Below are 27,839 nucleotides of genomic sequence, written 5' to 3' on the forward strand. Positions count from 1 at the left end.
CATCTCATTTGATCAGCTTGTATCACACTATACGTCGCCACCATCCTTCTCCTATCTACCTGCAAATTTTAATCTCAGACAAAGTAGCATCTGAATGATTTAATACACTTATATAAACAGTTATCAAAAATTATTGGGAAACCAAGCTCTTAATATCTTAATTCATGATAACTAAAAATACATATTTTGGCTGTTACGATCAGAAAGAAAATGTTTTTGAAAAGTACTTACTTGTTCAGGACTCTTGCAATACCAAAGTCCCCAAGCTTTGCAACCATTCCATTCTTGCTAAGGAAAATGTTCTGTAAGTGGAGAAAATGCTATGTTGCTGGAGATGTTTCAAGAAAACAAAAGATCTGTCTTGATTTTGTCTCTGAGCTGTTACCTGTGTTTTTATGTCCCTGTGTAAGATCTTCCTGTCATGAATATGTTTCAGTCCTAGAGAAATCTGTACAAACCAACTCAGAATCTGTAGAGGGAACATGAAACAAAACTGGTGAGGAGTCTGGTGATCACTGAAATGTCTTCATGATAACATACAAGAAGAGAGGAATAATATACTTGTGTGTGTGGTTATATGAATGAAGCTAATAGGTATACCATCTTATCGTACTATTTTCTTTTTACAGTTAGAAACATGGAGGTGTGAAAAGGCAATCCAAATGTGTTGGTATGAAAAGGAACACCGCACTCAGAGAAAGATAAACAGAACCAAGAAAGAGAGGGAGGCAAGTCATGATCTTCTTTTTTCTTAACATTGGGTTGCTAACTGCATCAGGAGAGTAGACAAGCAGCTCTGTTTCCTGATAACCCTAGTGCCACTGCTTTTTCCTTTTCAGTGGAAGGAAGGTGTCAAGGGCAAAGAGAGAAAGAGGAAGAAGTGGAGAATCTGTGAGGTTATTAAAATTTTTAATGAAATATCAACATACAAGTATATAATATAAAACTAAGAAATATTTTACTTTTAAACTTTTTAAAGTTTAATTTTATTTCTTAGATATGATTTTCTTAGCTGGCCATGAGCCTCTTTATTAAACTATGTCTATACCTATAGAGATTTATTTAAATGACTCTATAATTTCAATGATTCTTTGTCCACCAAATTATACACAGAGAGGAAAACAATAGAAAAAAAGCTACATTCCAGATACTAAGATTCAGTTGTAATTTTAGTTCTTTCCCCCAAATGGGAAATGTAGTTTGAAATTGTGTAGAGAAAAGTATTTTTATTAAATGCGGCAAAAAAATACCTAGATAGGAAGAAAGGAGGGTTTCTACAAATACAGAATTTAATATATAATGTAAATGAGCATAGGGAGAATGCTTGATTAAATTTACAGAGGTTAGAGATACTGATTCTTTAATCATTCATACATTCACAACATTCAATTTTTTTTTTTTTTTTTTTGACTGCGTTGGGTCTTTGTTGCTGCATACGGGCTTTTTCTAGTTTTGGTGAGCGGGGGCTACTCTTCGTTGTGATGCGTGGGCTTCTCTTTCAGTGGCTTCTCTTGTTGTGGAGCACGGGCTCTAGGTGCACAGGCTTCAGTAGTTGTGGCACGCGGGCTCAGTAATCGGGGCTCGCGAGCTCTAGAGCGCAGGCTCAGTAGTTGTGGTGCACGGGCTTAGTTGTTCCGCGGCATGTGGGGTCTTCCCGGACCAAGGCTGGAACCCATGTCCCCTGCACTGGCAGGTGGATTCTTAAGCACTGCGCCACTGGGGAAACCCACCACATTCAATTTAACTCTAGGAGGAAATTATTTGGGCCTGATGCTCTTAAATGCTAAAAGAGAACGAAGAAACAAATGCCCTAAATAAAGATGGCAGGCCATTCTTGTGCTCTGCCTGAGGCCGTGGCCTTTCCCATCAATCACACAGGCCCTGAGTCCAATTCTTCAGTCCCCACCCCACACACCTGTCTCCTTCACGAGTCTTCAGTCCCCACCCCACACACCTGTCTCCTTCACGAGTACAACTCCCAAGAGGGTATCAAAGGGAGGTCAGAGAATAGAAGAAAAATGTGTTTGTGCAAAGAGAGAATGAGACCCGAGGCCATTATTCTTCACCTTTTCTCTCTTCTCTCTTAATAGCGAATGAAGCTACATAGCCATTGCTAAGAAGAGCTTCCATCCTCCCTAGCAAAGTGGGATAGCTATTTTAAAACAGAGTACCCAACGATAAAAGGAAGAAAAGTGAAGCTATAAATACATCACATTTTAAATGGCTGAGGAACATCCACATTCACTTTTTTTTTCCGCCATGAAGATTCATCTCAGAGGCATCCTACATGAGATTGTCCAAAAATCAGACACGGTTCTTTCTGAAGCAAAGTTCACTCTCAAAAAGAGATGCAATTTAAGTTCAATTGCAAACACGTTCTAGGCTAGACCTATCAAGAATACTGATCCATTATTTTATAGTTTGTATTTCTCTTCCACAAAGCATGCTTCATATAAACAGTCTATTACTTATGACTATCAATTTAATCCCCCAATATAAATTAAAAGGCAAATTAGAAGAGTTTTTACCTGATCTTCACTAAGTAACACTCCCCGTTGTTTTTTGATCCTTTTCATGAGATCCCCTCCATCACAGTACTCCATCACAATAAACAGCCTGTTGTTCTCTATAAGAAAAGGCATCATTCAGTGCTGGATGGGTTTCAAATATTTACTAATTATTTGCCTTTAAGTTCTAGAAGGTGGAGAATATAGCAGAAAAATGCAGTGCATAATAGTTTAAAACTCTGGCTGTAGAATCGAGATGGACTGGGCTCTAATCCCACTTCACCACTTAAATTTCTTAGCTCTGTGACTCTGGGCAAGTTATTTTAATTTCTCTGTGCCTCGTTATTTCATCTGTAAGATGGAGATAATAATATAGAAACTCCTCTTGGGATTGTTTTATCTTTCCTCATTTAATCTTTTCAATGGTTTTTAATCCATGTCACATACGTAGAACAATACCTGCACATAATGAGAGTTCAATAAATGAGAGCAATTATTTTTAATACATTCCTGCAGGAGACTGGAAATCTGCTATAAAAAAGCATCTGTGAATCTTTTTCAACACCTCAGGAAGAATTAATACACCCTTGAATTTGGGCATAAACTATTATTTATATGGGGCTTATTCAACCATGTTGTTGAGTACAGTAGACACGCTTCTAACTGACCTCTGCCTGACCTACTCACTAGATTGAAGGGCACTCTTCATGACCACTGTCCGCTCAAGGTCACCCTGGTGTCTTCTGGACTCATCTATGCCCAGGTACCTCTGCTCCCACTGATTCTTACCAAGATCATTGTGTTCATTCCCTAATTTGTTTATGCCAATTATACTTGCTATTGTAATTATTACATCAACTGATGAAAGATGAATGGGAAAAGGAAGATGTGATTATTTCTACAAAAACTACATTGAATCCTGTGGACGACTCAGTAAAAGTGAGTAGCTAAAAAAAAAAAAAAAAGTCACTGACCTAAATGTTGAGTGGAAGCAGTGGAAAATAACGGGGAAGCTTTCATAAGACTGGGCACAGAGAGTACCTGTACATTCTTACTCCAGTCTAAAGAAAAGGAATTGGAAATTATAAATTGGGGGTGGGGGGAGCCCTATGTACGAAAGAAGATTCCGAACTCCAATCGGTGGACTCATATCAAAGACAAGGCCTTGGTCTTACGTCAGAAGTTTGGCAAATGATTGTGTATTTATAGATTAAAATAAGTTTGTATGACTTCCTGCTTAATCAGCTTTTTTCTTTAACCAAACAACTACCAGATGGGTTCTTGTTAGAATAAGGGCTTTACTAACTTGTTTGTCTCTCCCACTAGTTTGCGGGTTCCCTGAAGACAGACTCCATACTTAGTACTTTTGTATTCCCTGTACCTGGCACGTGGAAGGGGCTTAATAAAGGTTTGTGGAGTGGTTTCATAAAAACATCTAAGGAACACAAAATGATCGCACAAAAGCAGGCTTATCAGCAAGTGTTAATCTTTCTAGTATTTTGCCCTGTAATTATTAAGTATTCATTCAACGTCAGAATCTCTTGCCAAATATCTATCATTTGCTATCTCTTTCTTCCAAGTAGCTTAAGCCAACTTTATTATTTTTTTTAACATCTTTATTGGAGTATAATTGCTTTACAATGGTGTGTTAGTTTCTGCTGTATAACAAAGTGAATCAGCTATACGTATACATATATCCCCATATCCCCTCCCTCTTGCATCTCCCTCCCACCCTCCCTATTCCACCCCTCTAGGTGGTCACAAAGCACGGAGCTCATCTCCCTGTGCTATGCGGCTGCTTCCCACTAGCTATCTATTTTACGTTTGGTAGTGTATATATGTCCATGCCACTCTCTCACTTCTTCCCAGCTTACCCTTCCCCCTCCCTGTGTCCTCAAGTCCATTCTCTCTGTCTGCATCTTTATTCCTATTCTGTCCCAAGGTTCTTCAGAACCTTTTTTTTTTTAGATTCCATATATATGTATGTGTTAGCATACAATATTTGTTTTTCTCTTTCTGACTTACTTCACTCTGTATGACAGACATGAGGTCCATCCACCTCACTACAAATAACTCAATTTCGTTTCTTTTTATGGCTGAGTAATATTCCATTGTATATATATGCCGCATCTTCTTTATCCATCCATCTGCTGATGGACACTTAGGTTGGCTTAAGCCAACTTTAAAGGCGCTATCGGTAACCTGACAGCATCTGCCCTTGGTTGCTTCTCATTCACAAACTGAGTGCTTCTTTCACAGAACACTTCCATTGGTCCACCTCCCCTCTTAAAGGGACAGATCCATTCACTCATCAACAAACTTTTATTGAAGACATGCTAAGGAACGCTGTGCTAGGAATAAAAAGCAAATAAGCTATCCTTCCTGAATAAGGAGGTGACAGTCTAGACGGGGCATCAGTCAACATATGGGAGAAGAGTTACAACAGAAGTCTGCACACACACAGGCAGAGAGAACAAGAAGCCATGAAGGAAAGACCGGAGAGTCCAAGAAGGGTTTTGTTTTTTTGTTTTTTGTTTGTTTTGTTGGGTTTTTAAAATTTTTTACTGGAGTATAGTTCATTTACAATGTTATGTTAGTTTCAGGTGTACAGCAAAGTGAATCAGTTATACATATACATACATCCACTCTTTTTTAGATTCTTTTCCCATATAGGCCATTACAGAGTACTGAGTAGAGTTCCCTGTGCTATACAGTAGGTCCTTATTGGTTATCTATTTTATATATAGTAGTGTGTATATGTCAATCCCAATCTCCCAATTTGTCTCTCCCCCCTCTTTCCCTCTCGGTAACCATAAGTTTGTTTTCTACATCTGTGACTCTATTTCTGTTTTGTAAATAAGTTAATTTATACCATTATTTTAGATTCCACATATGAGAGATATCATATGATATTTGTCTTTCTCTGTCTGACTTATTTCACTTAGTATGATAATCTCTAGGTCCATCCATGTTGCTGCAAATGGCATTATTTCATTCTTTTTTATGGCTGAGTAATATTCCATTGTATATATGTACCACATCTTCTTTAACCATTCCTTTGTCAATGGATATTTAGGTTGCTTCCATGTCCTGGCTATTGTAAACAGTGCTGCAATGAACATTGGGGTGCATGTATCTTTTCAAATTATGGTTTTCTCTGGATATATGCCCAGGAGTGGGATTGCTAGATCATATGGTAGCTGTACCAGTAAGGAACTTCCATACTGTTCTCCACAGTGGCTGCACTGATTTACACATTCCCACCAACAGTGTAGGAGGGTTCCCTTTTCTCCACACCCTCTCCAGCATTTAGCTTGTAAATTTTTTATGATGGCCATTCTGACTGGTGTGAGGTGATACCTCATTGTAGTTTTGATTTGCATTTCTCTAATAATTAGTGATGTTGAGCATCTTTTCATGTGCTTTTTGGCCATTTGTATGTCTTCTTTGGAGGAATGTCTATTTAGAGCTTCTGCCCATTTTTTGATTGGGTTGTTTTTTTGATATTGAGCTACATGAGCTGTTTGTATATTTTGGAGATTAATCCCTTGTCGGTCGCTTCGTTTGCAAATACTATCTCCCATTCTGAGGACTGTCTTTTCATTTTGTTTAGGGTTTCCTTTGCTGTGCAAAAGCTTTCACGTTTAATTAGGTCCCCTTTGTTTATTTTTGGTTTTATTTTCATCACTCTAGGAAGTGGATCAAAAAAGATCTTGCTGCGATTTATGTCAGACAGTGTTCTGCCTATGTTTTCCTCTACGAGTTTTATAGTGTCTGGCCTTACATTAGGTCTTTAATCCATTTTGAGTTTATTTTTATGTATGGTGTTAGGGAGTGTTCTAATTTCATTCTTTCACACGTAGCTGTCCAGTTTTCCCAAGTACCACTTATTGAAGAGAGTGTCTTTTCTCCATTGTATATTATTGCAGGAAGGGTTTTGAGATGTTTCCTGACATACCCTGATTACCTAGAGATCAGTTACTTTCAGGAATGTATTACTTTTGGGAGAATTAATACTTGTCTTAGCTCAGTCATTGAAAGGGCTGCCACAGCAATGAAGGGATGGCAATTTCAAAACCATGGGGAAATCAAAGGAAGGAAACTAAGCGAAAAGGGCTCCATTTTCCTTCCCTTCCACCAGCATCTAACTCACTCAGCCTCACACGGGCTTTCAGTGGAAGAAATTCACTGACTGATGCAGGATTAATCATGGCCGAACCATCTTGAAGGAACTATTCAGGTCGATGAGCATCATTTGGCTCTAAATCTGCTTTTTTTCCCCACTAGCCATTGTTAATTTCATATTTAATGGGGTTAGAACTGCCGGGAAAGGTCATTTGTGCTCTCAAATTTTCCACCTGTTTAAAAAAATTAAGCACTTGAGGAAGGGGAAAAGGCATAAGAAACAATCCTTGTTCTCACAGAACTTCCAATCTCACCGAGGGAAATAAAGAATATACACTAACGTTATAACACAGCTTATTACAAATGCCACACAAGTGAAACGGTCAGTAAGAGTTCAGAAGTGCTCAGAGCAGAAGTGAGAGAGATCACTTTATTTTTTTAATATTTAGTTTTAATTACATTTGTCAGGTTGGGGTAGCCACGCCACGCGGCTTGCAGGATCTTAGTTCCCCGACCAGGGATCCAACCCGCGCCCCCTGCAATGTAGTGGAAGCACAGAGCCTTAACCACTGGACCCCCCGGGAAGTCCCAGAGAGAGATCTCTTTAGGTTTGGGGGTGGGATTTGTGTTTAGTCTTAAGCATGTATAATATTTTAAAATGCAGAAAGGAGAAAAAAAGAATACTCCAAAAAGGAAGTGCACGGCACCCTCTAGGGCAGGAGTTTCTGGAACTATAAAGCTCATGGGTCACTGACCTTTCAAAACTATTAGAGGGCACTAACTTCAGGGTTGCAACCTTTGTCTTGCCAAATTCCAACACTTAAAGAACAATTATTATAATTAATTTATTCTAAAATGCCCTTTTAAAAAATCAGGATTATGTCTTACAGACATTGGCATCTTCCAATTGGTGACTGTGGGCCCAGCAGTCTTGATGTCATCACGGCCTCATTAATTTTTGTTTTGTTTTGTTTTGTTTTTTGGGGCGGGGGGTGAAGTAGAAAAGAATAGCTTTATTGCTTTGCCAGGCAAAGGGAGACACACCAGGCTTCTGCCTCAAGCAACCACGTGTCCCCCAGCCTCATTAATTTTTAGACTATCTTAACCGATTTAATCGCTCATATTTCCCTTTTAATGAACGTACAAGAGTAATAGAAAGCAAAACTCTGTTTAAACAAGTCTAAAAGAGCTCTTTTAATACATATAAAATAAAAATTGTGATATGAAAGTATAGTGTCATAGTCTCATGGGCAGTATCTTTCCTTTTCATCAGCACATAATAATGTATCTTACAACCAATGGCCTCTAGATTTGATGGAACGAGGTATCATCCAGTATCACCATCATTCCACAAAAATAAAAGCCTTTTAGTGCTGAACCCAGGAGGAACACGGTCTCAGCACAAAGAATAAAAATATCTTCTGCTATGCCCCCTTGCTCACTGCACTGCACCCACAGTGGCTTCTGCCACAGGTGTGAGATTCTGCCCTACTTACCAGCCTGTGGCTATTGTCATGGATGCTGGCAGAAGACACGAGATTCCTGGGCCAGAGACAAAGGACTTTATTACTCTTGGCAAAAGCAGCTGTCAGAGCTTCATGTTAGCACTCGTTCTTTGTCTCCCAAATCCACAGAGCCTAGATGGACAACTGTGCACACAGTGGCTACATTACAGGAGAGCAACACTGCACTTGAGGAATCGACTGCTTTTACAGTGAGCAGTGAACAAGCCAGCTCTCGGTCAGGCCTTGGCATTCTTGGCATATCCAGCCAAAACATGCAGAGGTGCTCAGGGCCAGTAGCAGATGGCCTTTCCCCAAAGCCTCCTGGCTAGTCCTTTAACACGTCAGCCCTTTGCAGTGGCTGTTCTCCTTGCCTGGAAAGCTCTTCTCCAGATGTTAGCAGGACTCCTCAATCTGTGCTCAAATGTCACCTTCACAGCAAGGCCTGTCCTGACCGCCCTATTTACAATGCTTCCCTCCACTCCTGCCTCCCCCTATTTTATTATCCCACAGCACTTATCAACTTCTAACCTGCATATACTGTACTTATTAATTATGTTTACATTTATTGTCTGTCTCTCCCCACATTTTACCCCTGGAATGTAAACTCCACAGTTGTGGAGCAGGCAGAATTCTCAGATGGCACGAACGCACACACACTGTGAACTCTCTCCCCTTGAGCGAGAGTGTAACCTGTAAACATGGGATATCACTCCCATGATTATGTTACATAGCAAAGGGGATGTGCTGATATAATTAAAGTTACTAAACAGCTGAGTCTGAGTTAATAGAAAGACATTATACACCTAAGCACAGGAGCCACTTAAATCTGGGTCTGGAAATCAGAAACAGAAGTGAGAGGTTCCAGCTGGAGAGGGCCTATTGAAGGGGCCACATGCCAGCGAAGGGAAGTTGGTCTCTAGAAACAGAGAATCACCCCCAGTTAACAGCCAGCAAGAAAGCAGACACCTCAGTCCTACAGTTGCAGTAAATGAAACCTGCCAACAACCCGAATAAGCCTGGAAGAGAACTCGGCCTCAGATGAGGTTGCAGACACAGCTGACATCTTGATTTCAACTATGTGAAACCCTGTGCAGAGAATCCACCTAAGCCCAGCCGGGCTTCCAATCTAGAGGAACTGGGAGAGGATAAGTGGGTGCCTGTTTAAGGCATTAAATTCGTGTTCACTGGTTATACAGCAACAGAAAACGGCAGTGCAGGGATTTGGGCCTATTTTACCTAGACCATGCCTAGCAAATTATAGGTACTTGATAAAAATTTACTGAAGGAATTTAAGTGGAATTAATTTAGCCTTAGGAAAATCTTACTACATTCTCTTATTTTTCTCATGTTGCTTCAAACTTACGAAAACTTCTACTTTCTATAGACAAACAAATAATGAACGAGAGCCAGGGTTCTTCTGTTCCGAGGTGAGCTGTTTTAGGGTAAACGAAGGCTTTCCCCCAACTCTCTAGAGTCAGGTGTTGCAAGGACCTCTGAGGCTTTCAGATAAGCTCAGTGTTTCAAGTCCCAACAAACTGCCAGGCAAACTCAAAGCCGTCACAACAGCTCCAGTTTTCCTAAACACAGACGTGCTCTAGTTAAGCGAAGGAAAAGGCTGTCGTAAGAAAGTTTAAGCTTACAACATAAACGAAGTCAGTGAAGGTTATTTCTGCTGTAAAAAATGACCTCTAATTTGATAATGGTATCCAGCATAAACCATCCTCAAGTATCCATTTTGCACGGTGTAAAGACATACTCCAGGGACTTCCCTGTCGGTCCGGTGGTTAAGACTCTGTGCTTCCACTGCAGGGGGCACGGGTTCAACCCCTGGTCGGGGAACTAAGATTCTGCATGCCAGGGGTCCCCAACCCTGGGGCCATGGACCACTAGTGGTCCGTGGCCTGTTAGGAACCGGGTCACACGGCAGAAGGTGAGTGGAGGAAGAGTGAGCGAAGCTTCATCCCTATTTACAGCCACTCCCCATCGCTCGCAGTACTGCCTGAGCTCCGCCTCCTGTCAGCATTATGGTGAGTTGTTTAACTATTTCATTACATATTACAATGTAATAATAATAGAGATAAAGTGCACAATAAATGGAATGCACTTGAATCATCCCAAAACCATCCACCCACCCCACCCTCGGTCCGTGGAAAAATTGTCTTCCACGAAACTGGTCCCTGGTGCCAAAAAGGTTGGGGCCCGCTGCTGCATGCAGTGGGGTGTGGCCCAAAAAACTAATTAATCAATTAAAAAAAAAAGACATACTCCACTCTCCTAAATGGCCCAGTGTAGGCACTCATTCAGCAAACGTGTATGAGCACCTACTATGGGCTTCATGCTGAGGAGCAAGTGGTGAGCAAAAGAATTTGTTATGTTTACTGTCTTAAAGGGAGACAAATATTAGACAGTTCCTAATGGCGTATATGAACATACACACACAGTACAAAAGTGCTGGCGAGATCAGTACAGGGGGCTGTAACTTGAATTGGGATCTCAGAGAAGGCCTGACGATGAGCAGGACTTACGAGTCACAGGGAGTCACAACCATAACCCACAGAATGAGGAAAAGGAAGACTGTCTAATGGCGTCGCTGTTAGGAATCAATGAACAGGAATGCAAGGCACCTTATTCAGCGGCTGCCCCTTAAAAGTTGCTCGGTACAACTCAGTTCCCGGCTCACATGTACTCTCAGCTCCCAGAAAGACCTTGGAGGTGTCCCGAGAGCTCTTTTAAGGAATGTACCCAGTTTTAATTTGCAAGAAACACAGAGAGCTATTTTGAATGCAGTGGTTTTAATTTGCAAGAAACACAGTGCCCTGCACAGTGTAAAAGCTCAAAAAATAGCTTTTAAAATTTATTTACTGATTTTTACACCCCCGATGGTGCTTGAAGATATCTAGGCAACATTCCTGCTCCATGAACTAATTCTGACCTGTGAATTCAAGCACCCCCAGTGCTGGGTGCTGGGATGGGAATGCCCCATGATGAACTGGGGACACAGACAGCCCTGTCACAGCCTTTTAAACACCTGACATGCTGTATATGTGTTTATTGTCTGTCTCTTCCCACTACAATGTAAGAGCCACGAGGACAGGAATTTGTGCCTGTTGTGTTTGTTCACTGCTGTATTCCTGGCACCTAGAAAAATGCATCAGCGTAAGCACTCGATCAATACTTAACTGAATGAATGACCAACGCTCCTTTTATGGTGTTTTTAGTGGGCTTTTTGTTTTTTAACCTTTGGAGTCAAGTGATAGAGGCAGAAGAAATGTTGTATTCAGGCACACAGAGAAGGGAATTGAGGCCTTAAAGTTTTTCCCCTCTATTCTGGCCGTTTGCTTGGCTGCCTCTCTGTAGGAGAATTGTACAGCCCTCCCCGTTGCCCCGGGACATACAAGGACTCACAGAGGCAGAGTGTACCCTCCCCCACCATCACCCCGTTCCCGGAGCTGGTTGCGGCTGCTTTGCACCCAGAACGTGAGCACATAAGGAAAGTAAGAAACATGCCACATCCTAGGAGGGATCTGAGAGTGAGGGTGTGGTGGGCTCTGTGTCCTGCTCTTTCCTCTGGCTCAGGAAAACAGCTCCATATGTGCTCTGCTCCTTCAGGCTGGACCCCAGACTTAAAGACTCCTCCTGGGTGTTCCCTGGCAGTGCAGTGGTTAGGACCCGGCGCTTTCACTGCCGGGATCCCACAAGCCATGAGGCACGGCCAAAAATAATAATAATAATAATAAATTAAAAAAGTAAAGACCCCGCCCAACCGTAGCCAACATGTAATGTGAGTGAGACACAGATGGTATTCTTGTAGGTCACTGAAATTTCTTACTGCAGCAAAGCTAATACACCCATCGTTAACTATCTGAGGGAGTGAGAATTAAAGGCAGGTGGGCAAACTTGAGAAAATTTAGGAAAGCTGCCTACAAAAACTCACCAGAGAAGAAATAAAGATGATGTCTCAAATGACAACTTAAGTAAATGGGAAAATGAGTCCAGTTACAAAAATTAATTTATACACACTTCTCAGGAACTATCTTATACAGAAGTCTACATGCCCACACTTTATTAAAATACTTTAAGAAAATGAGAAAGTCAAACCTTGAAATGAACTGAAGAAGGTTACAATGTTGGGATGTTTCATCTTCGCCAGAAGAATGACTTCTTTCTTTGAAGCTTCTTTTTCTTGGATGGGCATCTAAATTATATTAAGAGACAGAGTTGTCTGTAAAGACAATTCGCTTTCAAGGAATGCTTTTTACTCACTGTCATCGAAAATTCTCCAGGATTTCACTGGCTTTTAATAGCACTTCTGCAACAGATCTCTCAACGGCAGGAAATGACATTTCTAGAATTAGAGTGTCCTATGTCTAGTCAATGGTTTGTCAGTGACAATCAGAAACAAGAAAATAAGTATTTCTGGTGAAGTTCTGCTGTATTAAAATCTCTGCTGGATTGGTGTACTGTGTCAATTATTTAGTCATCTGGAGGAAAGTTATTTAAATATTTATCTTTCAGCAACAAAGGAATTTGTAAAAAAAAAAAAAAATGCAATGTTCCAGCAGCAATCACTGCTGAGAAGAAACAAGTGAAATCTAAAAAAAAGTAAAATGTCATATATCACATAAATCAGACCGGTAAAGTTCTATGTTAAGATTACTACGTTTTTCGTTTTCAAATAAAATGTCTCTCGTGACTTCATTTTAGATTTGATGTATTTTCTTTTCTTTTTAAAAAACTAATTTGCTTTTATTATTGCTTTTCCTTCCAGTTTTATTGAGATATAATTGACATACAGCAGTGTATACGTTTAACGTGTACAGCATATAATTTGACTCACACCATGAAATGATCATCACGATAAGTTTAGTGAACATCCGTCATCTCATATAGATACAAAATTAAAGAAATAGAAAAAACATTTTTTCCTTGTGATGAGAACTCTTAGGATTTACTCAACAACCTTCATGTATAACATCAGCAGTGTTAATTCTATTTATCATGTTGTACGTTACATCCCTAGTATTTATTTATCTTGTAACGGGAAGTCTGTACTTTTTGACCACCTTCAACCAGTTCTCCCTTCCCATACTACCCGCCCATGGTAACCACAATTCTGATCTTTTTTCTGAGTTTGTTTTTGAAGTAAAACTCAAAAACTACAACACTATGTCATTTTCCATCACACAACACAGTGATTTAAAATTTATGTGCATTTCAAAGTGATCACCAAGATAAGTCTAGTTACCATCTGTCACCATACAAAGATATTAAGTATTGACTATATTCCCCACGCTGTGCATTTCATACCCATAACTCATTTATTTTGCAACTGGAGGCTTGTACCCCTTAATCTGCCTTACCTATTTCTCTCCTCCCCTCACTCCCTGATGTATTTCCTTATTATTCTATTTATCATCTATGGACAATATTGTTCAAATGTTTTGGTGCCATTGGCAATGGCCACACCTCATTTCTACCTTTTCTTCCTCATTCTTGACGCTTTGTCATTTCTACACTGACTTCTGGCCCGGCTGCCCCACCCTTCTGGCCTCCATGGGTTACTGGTCCTCTCCACAGTTCCCTCTGTAATGACCTTCAACATTTGGCCCACAGGTAATGTGTGAGTTCCCAAATTTTTCATCCTCATTTAAATTTGAAAATTTTTAAAAAAATTACTATTCTCCATCCCAGCTTTACTGCCTCCTAGCTATGTATCTTTCAGTAAATTATTTAAATCTTCTAAGCTTCAGTATCTTTCCCCCCACTTTAAATTGCATAATTGGTACATATGAGTTTCAAAATAAAAATAACTGAAATACGCTACCAGGATAGACTTAGCTACTTAACTACTTTAATTTATAACTACTGTTTTTTTCAAAAGACTATGATAAACAAAATTGAAAGGCAAACATAGGGAGATAAGTGTATTTTTATAGTTAGGTAAAAATACTGGCAATATATATGACAAAGATTTTTTGTATTTATAACATATAAGGATTCTGGCAAGTAAGAAAAAAAGGCAAATATGCCAATAGAAATATGGGAAAATACATGCCTAGGCAACTCTCAAAAAAATAAATTAAAAATGGCTCAGAAACAGTAAAAAATATTCAACCTCACTCAGTAATAAAAGAAGACTAAAACAAAATTTAATATGTTTCATCTGTGAAATTGGCGAAGACAAAAAGAATGTTAATACCCACAGTTAACCAGAAAGCAAAATGGCACTCACATACTTCTGGTGTAAGTATATAAATTGGTAAAATCTTTCTAGGAAAACAAGTTTACAGTATCTAATAAGAGACTTTAAAATGCTCCTATTTTTAACTTATTAATCCTTCTAGAAGTTTATCCAAAGAAAATAATCAGAAATGTGCCCAAGGGCTCTCATACAAAAGCCTTCATTTCAGTGTTTTACTATTAGTTTTTAATTAAGAATATACACTAGTGATTTGAAACAATATTTTAAGCCAGATAGAAGTAAATAAGATGAAAGTAAAACTTCCCCTTTTCCTCCCCACCCATCCCACGAATTCCTATTCCTTAGGAGTGATTGCTGCTAATTGTTAGACCTTTTTATTTAATGCACATATAGGTAAACACATATACACAGTTTAAGAAAAAATGACTCTTCTACATATTAAACGTTATTTAATCATAGCAAAAAAATCAAGCAACATAACTCTCTGAAAATAGAAAAAGAGTTAGATAAAATATGGTATTTTTAACCTAATGTCACACTATGCGGTCATCAAAAATCCACGGAAGCACTGGCAGGAAGAGCAGAGGAAGAGGTAGAAGGATTTGCTGGTCACTGTGCCTTGTTGAGCAAATTACTTAACCTCATTGAGCCTCAGCCCTTTCACCTAAACAGTGAGGGTGATGAGATCTACCTTTACAGTTGTTGGGAAGATTAAATTGATTAATTATGTAAAACACCTGGGATAACATGAAGTCTGCTAGGCACCCACTATTACTGTAAACATTGAATGATATTATATGAGAACATTTTATTATATGAAAACATTGAATGACATGAGAAAATATTCACAATATACTAAGGGTAAAAAGCTGCTATAAAAGAGTATATCCACCATGACATCAATCATCTAATATATTCTAATAACTTACAAGGTACATTTATGCATTAAAAATAGCCTGGAGAGAACTTCACCATAATGTTAATAGTGATGAAGAGAGAGGTTAAAAGTGATTTTCATTTTCCTCTAAATAGCCTTATTTTTCCCTACAGTTTTTTTCAAAATTTCTTTAATGAACATTTTAATTTTTATTATCAAGAAAAGATACAATGCATTTTTGAAGGCAAGAAATAAAAGAATATGCTTGATAATTGTAGGATGATGATAGAAAATATAGAGCTTTTTGGTACCTGTAAGAAAATAAGCGATTTAAGTTCTGGGGTCTAGAGTTTGCTTTGTGGAGGGGTGCTGGAGAGCTGAGAAGAAATGTAAATTTCTCTAGATAAGAAGTAATGAAAAAGTACATTAGAGTAGAAAGAAAAAAATAAGTAATAAATGTTAATACTGTGACACAAATGTTGTTAGGCAACTCTGATAACAAAGAGAGATATGGGAAAGAACAATAACGAGGCCCAATAGAAATTCTACTTATTTATGGCATGGGGACTAGGGTGGTTCATGAAGTAAAAGATGAAAAAATTCACTGCTCTATGAGAAATATACAGTCAGCTTTTTATTATCTATACTAAAGAATGGGAGAGACTCTATGAAATGTATTAATATATATTTTTATAGAGGATTCACCTCCCACATAATTTTTTCTTTACTTAGAATTTAAATGGTTTTATAATTCCTAAATATGTACCAGCTTAACAACAGAGCTAGAAGGCCTGAAAGTATCTATGCATTGAATTATTTATCCAATAAGAATTTATTGACCCGCTACTGGTGCAAAGAACTCTTAGCTGCTGTGTGGAATACCAAGGTGCAAAAGACCTGGATTCTGCCTGCACAGAATATACAGTTTAACAAGGAGGAGAAGACACAAAATAAACAGCTAAAGCACAGCAAAGTAGACAGCAATCAGTACCATAACAGCAGTACGGATAAAAAGCTATGGAGGGCTTCCCTGGTGGCGCAGTGGTTGAGAGTCCGCCTGCCGATGCAGGGGACACGGGTTCGTGCCCCGGACTGGGAAGATCCCGCGTGCCGCGGAGCGGCTGGGCCCGTGAGCCATGGCCGCTGAGCCTGTGCGTCCGGAGCCTGTGCTCCGCAACGGGATAGGCCACAACAGTGAGAGGTCCGCGTACCGCAAAAAAAAAAAAAAGCTATGGAGTTTACAGAGAAAGAGAGGTTACTTAGATCTGGAAGGTTCTACAAGGTGTACTGAGTCCCAGCCCTGAACAAGTGGGATCTTGATGCTTGGATGGGCAGGCAAAGACCTTTTGGGAAGAAAGAGCCCCTCGGGTGAGCACAGAGGCTGCGGTGCAAAGGATTTGCATGTGGCAAAAAGGAAGAGTATGTGAGGGGAGGTTGAAAATGGAATTTGGGAACAAATCAGAGAGGGGTGTCAAAACTAATCTGAAGAGTGAAATGATATAAAAGTACAAGGCAAAAATTACTCATAATCCCACATTCCACCTCGATAATAATGTAGTAAGTAGGTCTTTCCTATATGTATGGGCAGATATGTGTGGGAATATACATACTTATATAGAGAGATAATGCATATATTTTTACAAAGATTGCATCATTCTACACGTACTATTTTCTTAATTAGCAAAAGTTATGATACTTCTCATGTCAATACTTTGACTACAACGTGATTTTGATGAACAGCTTAGTCTTTCACAAATTACTTAACCAATCCCCAACTGTTGGACATTTAGGTTGTTTGCTGACTGTCTGCACATTTCTGGGTATTTCCTTGGAATACAATCCCAGAAGGAGAACTACCAGATCCTAGGATGCATACATTTTTTTTTTCTTTTCTTTTTCAAGATGAAGATAGCTTTTTCTGCTTATACAAATAATACAATTCTTAATTTTAAAAACATAATATATGCTTCATATTAAAAATTCTGACCACGCAGAAAGAAATGATAGAGGTGAAATCCCACCAATCAGCAATAACCACTGTTAATGTTGTGTGTGCATGTGTGTGTGTGTGTGTGTGTGACATTAACAGTACATACATATATATACATAACTTTTTGTGGCCTGATTTTTTTTCATCTTTACAACGTATTTCGGACCTTACTCCTCATCAATGATACAAACAGGGCATGGATCCTTCTAAGGCTTTGATACGTATTGATAAATTTCCCTCGGGGTGACTTACCCTCCTATCAGCAGAGCAAGAGAGTGCCCGCTTCCTCCACTTTTATATTCTTTTCAATCCTTTCCAATTGTATCAGCAAAAAGTGATATAAAATCAATAGATTTATTTTACTTTTCTTAGTTTTCTAACGAGTTTGAAATTTGTATATGATGACTTCTTCAGTTATAATTTTTTTTCTTTTTAAGATTTATAAAAGGCTAGCACAGGGAATTCCCTAGCAGTCCAGTGGTTAGGACTCCATGCTCTCACTACCAAGGGCCTGGGTTTGATCCCTGCTGGAGGAACTGAGATCCCACATGCTGCACCGCGTCGCCAAAAAAAAAGCTAGCACACTTTAGTCAACACTTGCAAGTATTTTGGGCATTCTGTCAGTTTTCTTTCCATTTATTCATGATGGTTTTCCATCATTCAGAAGTTTTATATTTTAGTGTAGTCAAAGATGACGACGCATCTAGCCATCTTTTCCTCTATGACTTCTGTCCCAGGGAAGGTTTGGGAGCCTGGGGGGAGAATTCCCAATATTTTGTTACATGAGAGCTGGAACCATGAGAAACGTACTGAAGTGATCCAAGTAACCCAGGCCACTGACAAAAGGAATGAAACAAATTCAAGGGAGAGAAAGAATCAACCGCATTTAGCAAGTAATTGGATGGGGAGAGAGAAAAAATTCACCGATGACCCCAAGGTTTTGAGCCTGGATATCATAAAAATACTGGTGTCATTAACACAGAGGAGCACAGAGTGGGTGACCTGGATCTGCTTAGAAAAGTGAGAAATTTCTACTTTGGGGTACAATTGTGTTAGCTAGCTTCCAAGATGGTCCTCAACACCCCTCACTCTGAATTCTTAATGCCCAGAAACTGTGAGATAATAAGTGTCTATTATTTAAGCCACGAAGTTTGGGGTAATATGTTACACAGCAGTAGATTACTCACACAGATACTACTTGAAGATATCTAGCTGGCTAATGAAATGCACAACTAGGGCTCTGGAAGATACCAAGGCTGGACAGAGTTTTAAGAGTGATCTGTTTAGTGGTAAAGATTGAAAGGAGGTGACTGTCAGGTAACAGTACACAGAAAGAGAGTTGGCAAAGGATAGGTGGTCGGGGACATACGGAGGGTGAAGAGACAGACAGGCCGGAGAAAGAGCAGTCAGATAAACAAAAGAGAGTAAGGAGAATAAGGTCGTGGAAGGAAGCCCTCACAGGCCACTAGACTAAGAGGACATTAGCAGACATAGGTGGTGGATCCATGGAAAGGGACCTGTATTGGTAAATAAAGCATTCGCCCTGAAGCTAATCATCTACACCTGAGTTTTAATGTAAGTTTGGGAAGTCCTTTTATTTTTCCCCAATTTTTTTTCTTTCCTCTTTTTTTTTTTTTTTGGCTATGTTGCATGGCTTGTGGGATCTTAGTTCCCCCACTAGGGATTGAACCCAGGCTCCTTCAGTGAAAGCACCCATTCCTAACCACTGAACTGCCAGGGAAGTCCCTATTTTTCCCCAATTTTTAAAAATTATGGTAAAATATATACAACATAAAATTGATACCATTTTAACCATTTTTAAGTGTACAGTTCAGTGGCACTAAGTACATTCGCATAAGTGCAACTTGATTCATCCATTTTGTACCCATTTTGTATGGAAGTTTTTCTGCTCCTCTCACTTATAAATCCTCCAGAAGGTAACCAACGAGACTTGCCTTAACATGTATTCTAGCCCATAATGGACACTGTTATCCCTGTATATCTGAAGCCAACACAGCCACTAGAGAGGGTAACATAAACACAAACCAATGGAAATTTAGCAAAAATGATTCCTCTTAAATCAAATATATTTAATTATTCTCCAAAACCATTAGACTAACAATAACATAGGGTTTTCCTCCATTCCTTCAATGCATTCAATACATATTTCCGAGCGCCTATTATGTGCCAGGCACTGTTCTGCATGGGGAAGGAGATAGACAAGAAATAAGTGAGCAGAGTAATTCCAGATCATTATAAATGCTACTAAGAAAATAAACCAGGGTGGTGTGATAAGGAGTGATTGAAGTCAGGGAGCTACCTTGGCTAGGATGCTTGGGGAAGGTCTCCTTGTGGAGGGGACCCGAATTTGGAGAGGCAGTCAGAGGAAGCACATGGCAAAACAGAGGAACTAGAGCAACAGAGGAGGGGGCATCTCACAGACGTGCCATAGGATAAAAAAAAAAAAAAAAAAGATGTTATCACTGTAAGGAGTACCATAGGAGCCAGGACGATAACATCTTTTTCTCTTTTCCTTTTTTTCTTTCTTTCCTTCTTTAAAAATAAGATCACTGGGGACTACCCTGGCAGTCCAGTGGTTGAGACTCTCTGCTTCCCCAGCAGGGGGCATGGGTTCCATTCCTGGTCGGGGAACTAAGATCCCATATGCCGCATGGCTCAAGCCAAAAATAAAAATAAAATTTAAAAATAAAAATGAAAATAAGATCATTGGTTGCTGTTTGGACAATGGACTTGAGCAAACAAAAGTCAACTCACTCATACTTGTAAAAAAAAAAGGTGTGTTTCCTTGACAAACTGGATTAAAAGCCAGATGAATATACCACTGAAAATGAACAGGAATTTTAACTTTACCTTTTCAAAATTGATCTCTTTTATAACACAGTGCTTGCTATCTGATTTCCCTTTGGCCAGGTATGCTTTCCCAAAGGCACCTTCCCCAATGGCCTTAATCACATCATATTTATCCATGGTCTCCAATGCATGGAGTTACCTGAAATGAGAGCAATGAAATTTTATTGCACACTTTTCATAAATATGAACAAGTCAGAAAACAGACCACTACAACGTAAGAACTCATTTTGCTAAAACTTTCATTCTAATTTCGCCAAGACTGAATCAAATAACTTTCCTTGCGGCCACAGGTAACAACCAAAGTGAGACAGAGCTTAGTCAGCTCCCTGGTCAGACTGGGGCTGCAGCTCAACTTTGATACACCCTAGTGTTGTCATCTCGGGCAAATAACTTAATTCGTAAAACCTCTCTTTTCTAATTTCTGAAATGGAAATAACAATGTTTTTGAAGATTGTTCTGAGAAAGAAAAATATAATATCCCCGTCTGGGCACCTCTAGGCAGCAGGAATTGTCCTGCTTGTGTGGTTTTACAGTCCAGCCTTTCTCAGCGGGGCGTTACTGCCCCCTAGGGGAAATTTTTGAAACTTAACGGAGTTTTTTTCTGTTCGCAGAGATGGAGAGGCAGGCACGAAGGCTTTCAGAAGCCATTGGGGTCTGAGATACTAAGATTCTGCGATGCTAGGGACGGTCCCGCACAGTATTTTCCAGCGCCCCTACAACCTTAAAAAGTCTCCGTACACATTCACGTGCTTGGAAAAATCCGTTTATAATTATCTGCGGCTAAAACCAAACTATTTTACATCTAAATACAAAGTATATTTTGCACAGTTTTATTTAACACTGAATTTCGAGGAATGCAACTACATGTAAATCAAGGCTTGCCTGCACCTTGTTCGGAACTTTACCAGGAACTGTTCACCGTTTTGGAAAATCACTCCCCCACTGGCCACGCTGCTCCTGGCAGCTGAGACCTAAAAGTTTGCAGCTGTCCTTATCAGGTGACTCCCTGCTACTTCACTACTTCTTCCAGTGTAGCAGTACCAAGAATTTACAGATTGAAATATAGACTTTATAATAAAGAGAGTCACTGTGGCACTTAGATTCGTCTGATCAGATTCGGTATGGCAGGAGGGTGTGTAAGGCCAGAGTATACAAGGGCCCCATCCAAGACCTACCCAGTCAGAATCCCCAGTTAGAAGGTCTAACATTCCCTTTGGTGCCCAGGCGCCTTTGATTTGGGTTCGTCACTCTCAGCCCAGGGTCCTGGCTTCTCGAGAGGGGAAGGTGAATTCTCCGGGGGTAGTAAGCGGTGTGGTCCCTTCCTCTCTACCATTTCTTTGGAAACACGGTGCTTGTAACACAAGTACACCCTCAATAGCCCGTGGGCAAAAAACGGGCCAGTAATTCCCAGTGGGGTTGTTTCTGAACTGTCTTGGGCAGGTTCTGGCGGCCCAGCACTTGCTTCCGACCACTTGCCACCTCTCTGGAAGCTACGCGGCCGGGCGGCCCTCGGCCAGCCGCCAGCCTCTGGGGCTTTGCGTAAACTGCTCCACTGCATTTCCCCGTTATATTCAATACTACAGTTAGGGAATCTTGCTGATTTTTAAAACCTGAGTGAGCAGGCAGGTTACGTTTTTGAATAATTTGTGTCAGTGCAGGAAGGGGGGACGATTAGGTGGGATAGGGCTGGAAGCCAGCTCCGCAGCCAGGGAAGGCTTGGGGACACTGGAGGGTCGGGTTTTGAGGGAGGCGCTGGCGGAATCGTAACTCGAGGGCACTTGCGCAGGAACTGAGGGACCGCGACGCTCCCGCCCAAGAGGCACCGGTGGATGGAAGCCCCTAAGTTCCGGGGGAAAAATCCTTCTCCCTTAGAAACACTCTCCGGGAGGCGGCCGGCGGGAAGGCTGCAGAACTCCCGCGGGGGCCAGGAGCTGGGTGCGCCGCGCGTTGCCATGGAGACCGACGCGGCCCGGGACCGGAGACCGCACTTCTGCGGCTCGCGTCTTCCCGGGCTGGGGCTCCACCCTTTCCCCGGGGCTCCCGGAGGCCCTGGGGGCAGCTCCGGGTTCGGACTGAGGGGACCACCCATAGCATACCTGCTCCGCCTGCTCCGCGGGGCCAGAGTAGTATCCCGGGTGGGTCCGGGTTCCAGACGCTTCTGCGCCCGCTGGCGGCCGGGGCGGAGCCGCGCTAGGGAAGGCAGGCGGGGCGCGGGGCCAGAGCGGCGAGAGGACAGGTCCACGCAGTCCACCCGGAAGAGGGGTGGGGGCCGGCCGCGGCGTTTGGAGACCTGGCCGCGTCACCTCCGTCACCTTAGGTCGGGACTCCTCTGCTTACACTCGACAAGCATTCCGCTCCCGCTCCCCGTTCTTGCTTACGGTGTACCAGAGGCTTTGCATATATTCTCTTTATGCCTTGCGACAACCGAGTCAGGTAGTAGTGGCCCAGTTTTACAGTTGAGCTGGACTGAGAGTTTCTCGTGCAAGGTCTCAAATACTGTCAAGAGATGGAGACTGGAACGGAGCCCTGCTCTTTTGACCACAGCTGGCGGCCTCCCATGGGGTCCTCTTATAAAACGAGCTACTGCCCAGTGGTCTGCAAACATGCTCTCTCACCATCTCCCCATCGCCCATTACGCATTCCTCATTCCCACTGCACATCAAGGTGCCGTCAGAAACGTTTCATTACATGTTTAAGCAGTTGAAAGGATGTAATTTCCAGCAATTATAAATATTGACACAAGTAAAACATAACCAATGGAATCTAAATACCAGGGCAATTTGAAACCCACCATATCTAGTTTTTTAAAAAGAAAGCTCTCCTTTAAGAATTAGAAAGTTTACATCATTCCTTTCTCTCCTTGAACTCATATCTCCATACGTACTGTTTTTCATGATTCAAAATCTTACCCATCACCCTATCATATCAATGGAAATTAATTTCTATTTTCTAATAGGCTTTTAAAAATTCATTAAAATTACTAGTAGTACACAACTGACCCAAATCACGAATATTTATTAAATATAAAAAGCAACATAGTATTGGAAATTTCTCTCTTAAAGACGTGAATGGGCTTTCCTCTTCTTCTCCCCAATTAGCTCAATTAGTATCCACAGATAACGCTTTTTGCTGGAATAGACGAAGTTCAACATTGAGTCTGTCCATGAAAAATTAATCAATAGTCAATCTAAGAAAGAAATGGAGAATTTTATTTGAGCCAACCTGAGGATTATAACCCAGGGGACAGTCTTTCAGAAAGCTCTGAGGATTGTTCCTCCCAAAGCACAATTACATACGTTTTCAAGACAAAAGGTTATATTGTACGTCAAAGTAACATACTGACAGTTTACACAGTCCAGCAAGGTGAGTAGTGGGTCATCGTGACCCCTTACAGGATTAAGAAAGAAACGTTATCCCCTGAGGAGTTACCTTGCTGACAACAAGAGAAAATTGCTGTTTGGGGGGGGGGGGTTGTTGTTTTGTGTTTTTTGGTGAGCAGGCATTTCTGTGTCTTCTAAGGGGATCTAGCTAATGTATAATGCACACGCACAATGCACACTAAAAAGGGGTAGTAGTGGTAGAAACCGACAGAGAGAAAATTTTGTTTAAAAAAGATTCTTGTCCTGTCTTAAAAATAATTTTATTTCATCAAACCTCTTTTTTTAATCTTTTTCTTTAAAGCTGTAAGTGCTGAAAAACCTTATTCGTGTAAGTAAGTAAATGGAATTGGAAGTTTTGTTAAAAGTGACCCTCAATTCTTGCCTAGTTGTATGTCAAGAATTACACAGTAATCTATCACTAAAATTGGTTTCTAATCATCCATTAGAATCTCTTGAAATTCTGTTATAAGCAAAACCCTGCAAACCATCTGACTTTCAAAAAAGGATTTGTCATCCCATCAAGATTCATTCAATCTCTCAGTAACTATACATAGTTTCAAGTTCCCTGTGTTGGTTGGTTTGGAAATGTTTCCACCCTGGGGCAGTGCTAAGATTTGAGATGTCTAAGAGGTATCAAATACAGTATTTATGGAAGCCGAGTACCTGGCAATATCCTCTCCACTTGAGAATAGGCTGGATTTAGTGTCTCAGAGTGACTAGAACATGGAAACGTAAAATTAGGAACTTACAGCAGAGACCCCGGCAGACACTGCCTTAGCCAAGAGATCAAGGTTAACAACAGCAGTAATGTCGTGAGGAGATGGCACACCCCTGACAGGATGTATTGGGAAGAGCACTTCACGTCTGTGGTGTTCAAACACTCACGCTCAGTCCCATCATGAGAAAAACATCAGACAATCCCCAATTGAGGGACATCTTACCGAACATCTAACCAGTACGCCTCAAAAATGTCAGGGTTCTGAAAAATAAGGGAAGATGGAGAGACTCAGAGACCAGAGGAGACTAAGGATGACCAAATGTTTTGAGTATAAATAATGGGGGATGGGAGCGGGGGTAGTGAAAGCTATGACAGTTTTTGTATGTTAAGATTTTTTTTAAATGTTTAACTCTTTAAAAGACATACATAGTCCACATTTCAGCAGACCTTTATTAATGATCCTACTGTAGTCTCACAACTATTTCCCCCTTTTGTTTATTTGAGCATCGTTCCCTATCCCAGGACAGGCTTATGCTGTTCCCACACTTGCCCCTGTGGGATCCCCTGCGAAGAGCCAGTTGCTTTAGTAAAATAGTCTCCCTTCACTAAAGTATCACAGCATGAAATGACAGGCCTCGGCACATGTGTGTCCTGGTAACCCAGACGTGTTGGGGTCCTGCCCGCCATTAGTTCCACAGCACTGGTTTCTGCTACTAGCTGTATGGACTTCTCACCTTTGGCCCCATTCCTTTCTAATATACAGGACCACCAACTTCTGACCAGTTCTGTAGCCCACCCCACTCCTCCCATGGCTGATCCTCCGACCTGGGCTCTTTTGTGCATCCTGTGAGGGGCTGTATTTAAGGACAGCTGGTAGTTGGTGATCACTGAAGATGATTGATCACTACCCAGAAATAGGCCTTACTGAAAAATCACACACATTATTATGTTATAATTAAATATATTTAGGTCCTCAAACCTTTAGGAGATATAAAAAGAGCTACCTAGAAATAAGCATAAATCATAACAATGGAAATAATAACATTAAGGGCTGCTGTGATGGTCTAAGGTCAGCATCCCTGTGAGGTAAGCATTGTTATCCTCATTTTGTAGTTGAGGAAATTCGGGCTCAAAGAGGTTAATTTCTCACAGTCACACAAGGAATAGGTGGTAGCATTCAATTTCCGTTCTGACCACAAAGCCCAAACCTCATACCCATTCTGCTATGCCTTCTCCTCTGAATTCAAAAACTCATAAGAGTTCTAGATTTTTTATACCTTATACTAACCAGGAATAATTTTAAATATTCAGTTTCCCTCTCTTCACTCTGTTTCTAAAGGAAAATACACATTCTGTGAGTTAAGTATTATCCAAATATCAATTCCTCATGTTAAACGTCTCCTCAGTGTGACTAAGGAACATTTCCTTGGGTGTTATCCATCAGATACTCCTTGCCAGCCAGCTCGCTGTCTCAGTTCTGATACCCAGTCAGAGTTGTCATCTTCCTCAAAGTCCCTGTGAAAAAACAATCTGGATATCAAGCCTCCATTTAAGGAGTACAGTTAATATTTGTCGATGGGTTCAAATCAGTACACCACCGTAACAATACCGACATTTTTGAAAACTAAGCTCCATAAGGCAACTGAACAGAGGAAAAAAAATGGTTAGCCTTCCAAAGGATCACTCCTTTCAATGTTTCTACAACTTTTTCAATATAAAAATCTGGTATATTAAAAAATAAGTTCAAGCTAAATGATTATAAACACATGGCTCAGTCAGGAATTCTGTGATAATACCATAACACATTACCCATGCCAGACAAAAGATCAAGATATAAGTATTCATTAATGATGTAAAGTAACATAACCAGCTCCTGCTAAACCAGAAATGATTAAAGTACAATTTTTTTTTTTTTTTTTGCGGTACGCGGGCCTCTCACTGTGTGGCCTCTCCCGTTGCGGGGCACAGGCTCCGGACGCACAGGCTCAGCGGCCATGGCTCACGGGCCCAGCCGCTCCGCGGCACATGGGATCTTCCCAGATCGGGGCACGAACCTGTGTCCCCTGCATCGGCAGGCGGACTCTCAACCACTGCGCCACCAGGGAAGCCCTAAAGTACAATTTAAATGACATGCACGCACACGCTATCCGGGTATATCACTTACGTATCCTCCTCATCCAGTCCAGGTTCAAGTCTCTCTGGATCCAAAATGACAGAATCATGACTTCCATCAACATCATCTGATGCTTCTGTTTCCTCATACAGGGGGCCTTTCAAGAACCCTTCTGCACCTTCAGAGGAATATTAACAGAAATTATGCCAAGTTAAGCAGTTTTTATTTATTTCGTTCATGTTGCACTAAATTCCTCCAAAGGCTTGTGGGCTAATTGAGGGCAATGCCATGCTCTGTGTTTTTCTGTAGTGTCTCCCTGCATTACTCAGCATGATTCTGGCATAAAACAGGCCCAGTAAGCACCAGTATGGGTATTAAATTTTTAAACAGCACTTTCTTCAAAACTCAGAAAATTATAATTAAAACCCTCAAATATATGAACCCATATTTAAAGCATTAAAAGTTGCCTTTGGACAGCTAGGTAACAGTTCATTTTTTCTCCTTTGAGCTCTCCCCTCCCCCTAAGTTTTCCCAATGGAGGGGAATAAAATTAGGGAATTAAGACCAAATGCACGCTTTTAAATTTTTTTCCAGATAGTAACTACTTTCAGATTGTTGCTTACAAAACGATAACCTAACATGAAAATGTGGGTTCAATCTTTATAAAAATCCTTTCACAATAGAGCTATGATATATATATATTTTTTTATGATATATTTTTAAAATAGTGACTTTCCTGAAATGACAACATCTTCATCAATGGACCAGAAACAAAATCCAGGATCTATAATTGCTAAAACAAAAGTCATAATCATTAACCTTCCTTAACACCTGCCTCCCAATGCACCCACCTCTCCTAAGGACACATAACTGTCTGCACACAGCTCTATCAGACACGTGGTACATAGCTCTACTATGCTCTGCTTGTGTGTTGGTCTCCCAAATAACCAACTCTTTCAAGGAAGGAATTATGTTTTATTCTTTTTTTTAAATCTTAACCTAGTACATGTTAGGCACTCAATAAATACCGATCAAATCAACAAATACACTAAATCTGCTACAATACATACAGTCAAGGCTTGCCACACCATGGCATAATTTATCTCTCCTTGGCATAATTTATCTTAGATCTTAAACCAAGCAAGACGGCTTTAGTAATTGAATTATCAAAATTAAACACATGTGCACTCACACATACACACCCTTATTTCAGTCCTTTGGCCCAGATTCCTAAGGATAGTATCTTAAAAATTTATGTTGTATAATTTTAGTGAAAATGTCTGTAGAAACGATAAAAAAAGTCAAATCCTGAATAACTGAGGCAGAAGAACGGATAAGTGACCTGGAAGATAAAATAGTGGAAATAACTACTGCAGAGCAGAATAAAGAAAAAAGAATGAAAAGAACTGAGGACAGTCTCAGAGACCTCTGGGACAACATTAAACGCACCAACATTCGAATTATAGGGGTTCCAGAAGAAGAAGAGAAAAAGAAAGGGACTGAGAAAATATTTGAAGAGATTATAGTTGAAAACTTCCCTAATATGGGAAA

General features: G+C 40.5%; 2 protein-coding genes across 16 annotated transcripts in view; both read right to left on the reverse strand.

The window, feature by feature from the left end:
• NEK5 (NIMA related kinase 5) overlaps nucleotides 1-23,142 on the reverse strand; it is a 72,659-nt gene extending 49,517 nt beyond the window's left edge. For all 5 annotated transcript variants that reach the window (XR_003434786.1, XR_003434788.1, XR_003434787.1 and 2 more), the window contains exons 1-7: nucleotides 22,174-23,142; nucleotides 20,078-20,216; nucleotides 12,236-12,332; nucleotides 3,482-3,568; nucleotides 2,529-2,626; nucleotides 386-469; nucleotides 232-302 (exon numbers count right to left, since the gene is read on the reverse strand). Coding sequence is in view for 2 of the 5 variants with exons in the window: in XM_027116400.1 (XP_026972201.1) it covers nucleotides 232-302; nucleotides 386-469; nucleotides 2,529-2,626; nucleotides 3,482-3,568; nucleotides 12,236-12,332; nucleotides 20,078-20,194 (554 nt within the window). In the remaining 3 variants the exon portion in view is untranslated. The remainder of the gene's footprint in view (nucleotides 1-231; nucleotides 303-385; nucleotides 470-2,528; nucleotides 2,627-3,481; nucleotides 3,569-12,235; nucleotides 12,333-20,077; nucleotides 20,217-22,173) is intronic.
• Nucleotides 23,143-24,607: 1,465 nt separating this feature from the next.
• Nucleotides 24,608-27,839, reverse strand: part of NEK3 (NIMA related kinase 3) — a 31,487-nt gene continuing 28,255 nt past the window's right edge. For 8 of the 11 annotated variants that reach the window (XM_027116405.1, XM_027116403.1, XM_027116410.1 and 5 more), the window contains 3 exons: nucleotides 27,025-27,081; nucleotides 26,340-26,466; nucleotides 24,608-25,690 (listed from right to left, as the gene is read on the reverse strand). In XM_027116405.1, the coding sequence (XP_026972206.1) occupies nucleotides 25,609-25,690; nucleotides 26,340-26,466; nucleotides 27,025-27,081 (266 nt within the window). In that variant the 3' untranslated portion in view covers nucleotides 24,608-25,608. The remainder of the gene's footprint in view (nucleotides 25,691-26,339; nucleotides 26,467-27,024; nucleotides 27,082-27,839) is intronic. The other 3 variants (XM_027116406.1, XM_027116408.1, XM_027116409.1) reach the window with 3 other exon arrangements.

This window comes from Aethalodelphis obliquidens, unplaced genomic scaffold (assembly GCF_003676395.1).
Source record: "Aethalodelphis obliquidens isolate GAN/ISIS:26980383/991018 unplaced genomic scaffold, ASM367639v1 scaffold16, whole genome shotgun sequence".
Taxonomy (NCBI): Eukaryota; Metazoa; Chordata; class Mammalia; order Artiodactyla; family Delphinidae; genus Aethalodelphis; species Aethalodelphis obliquidens.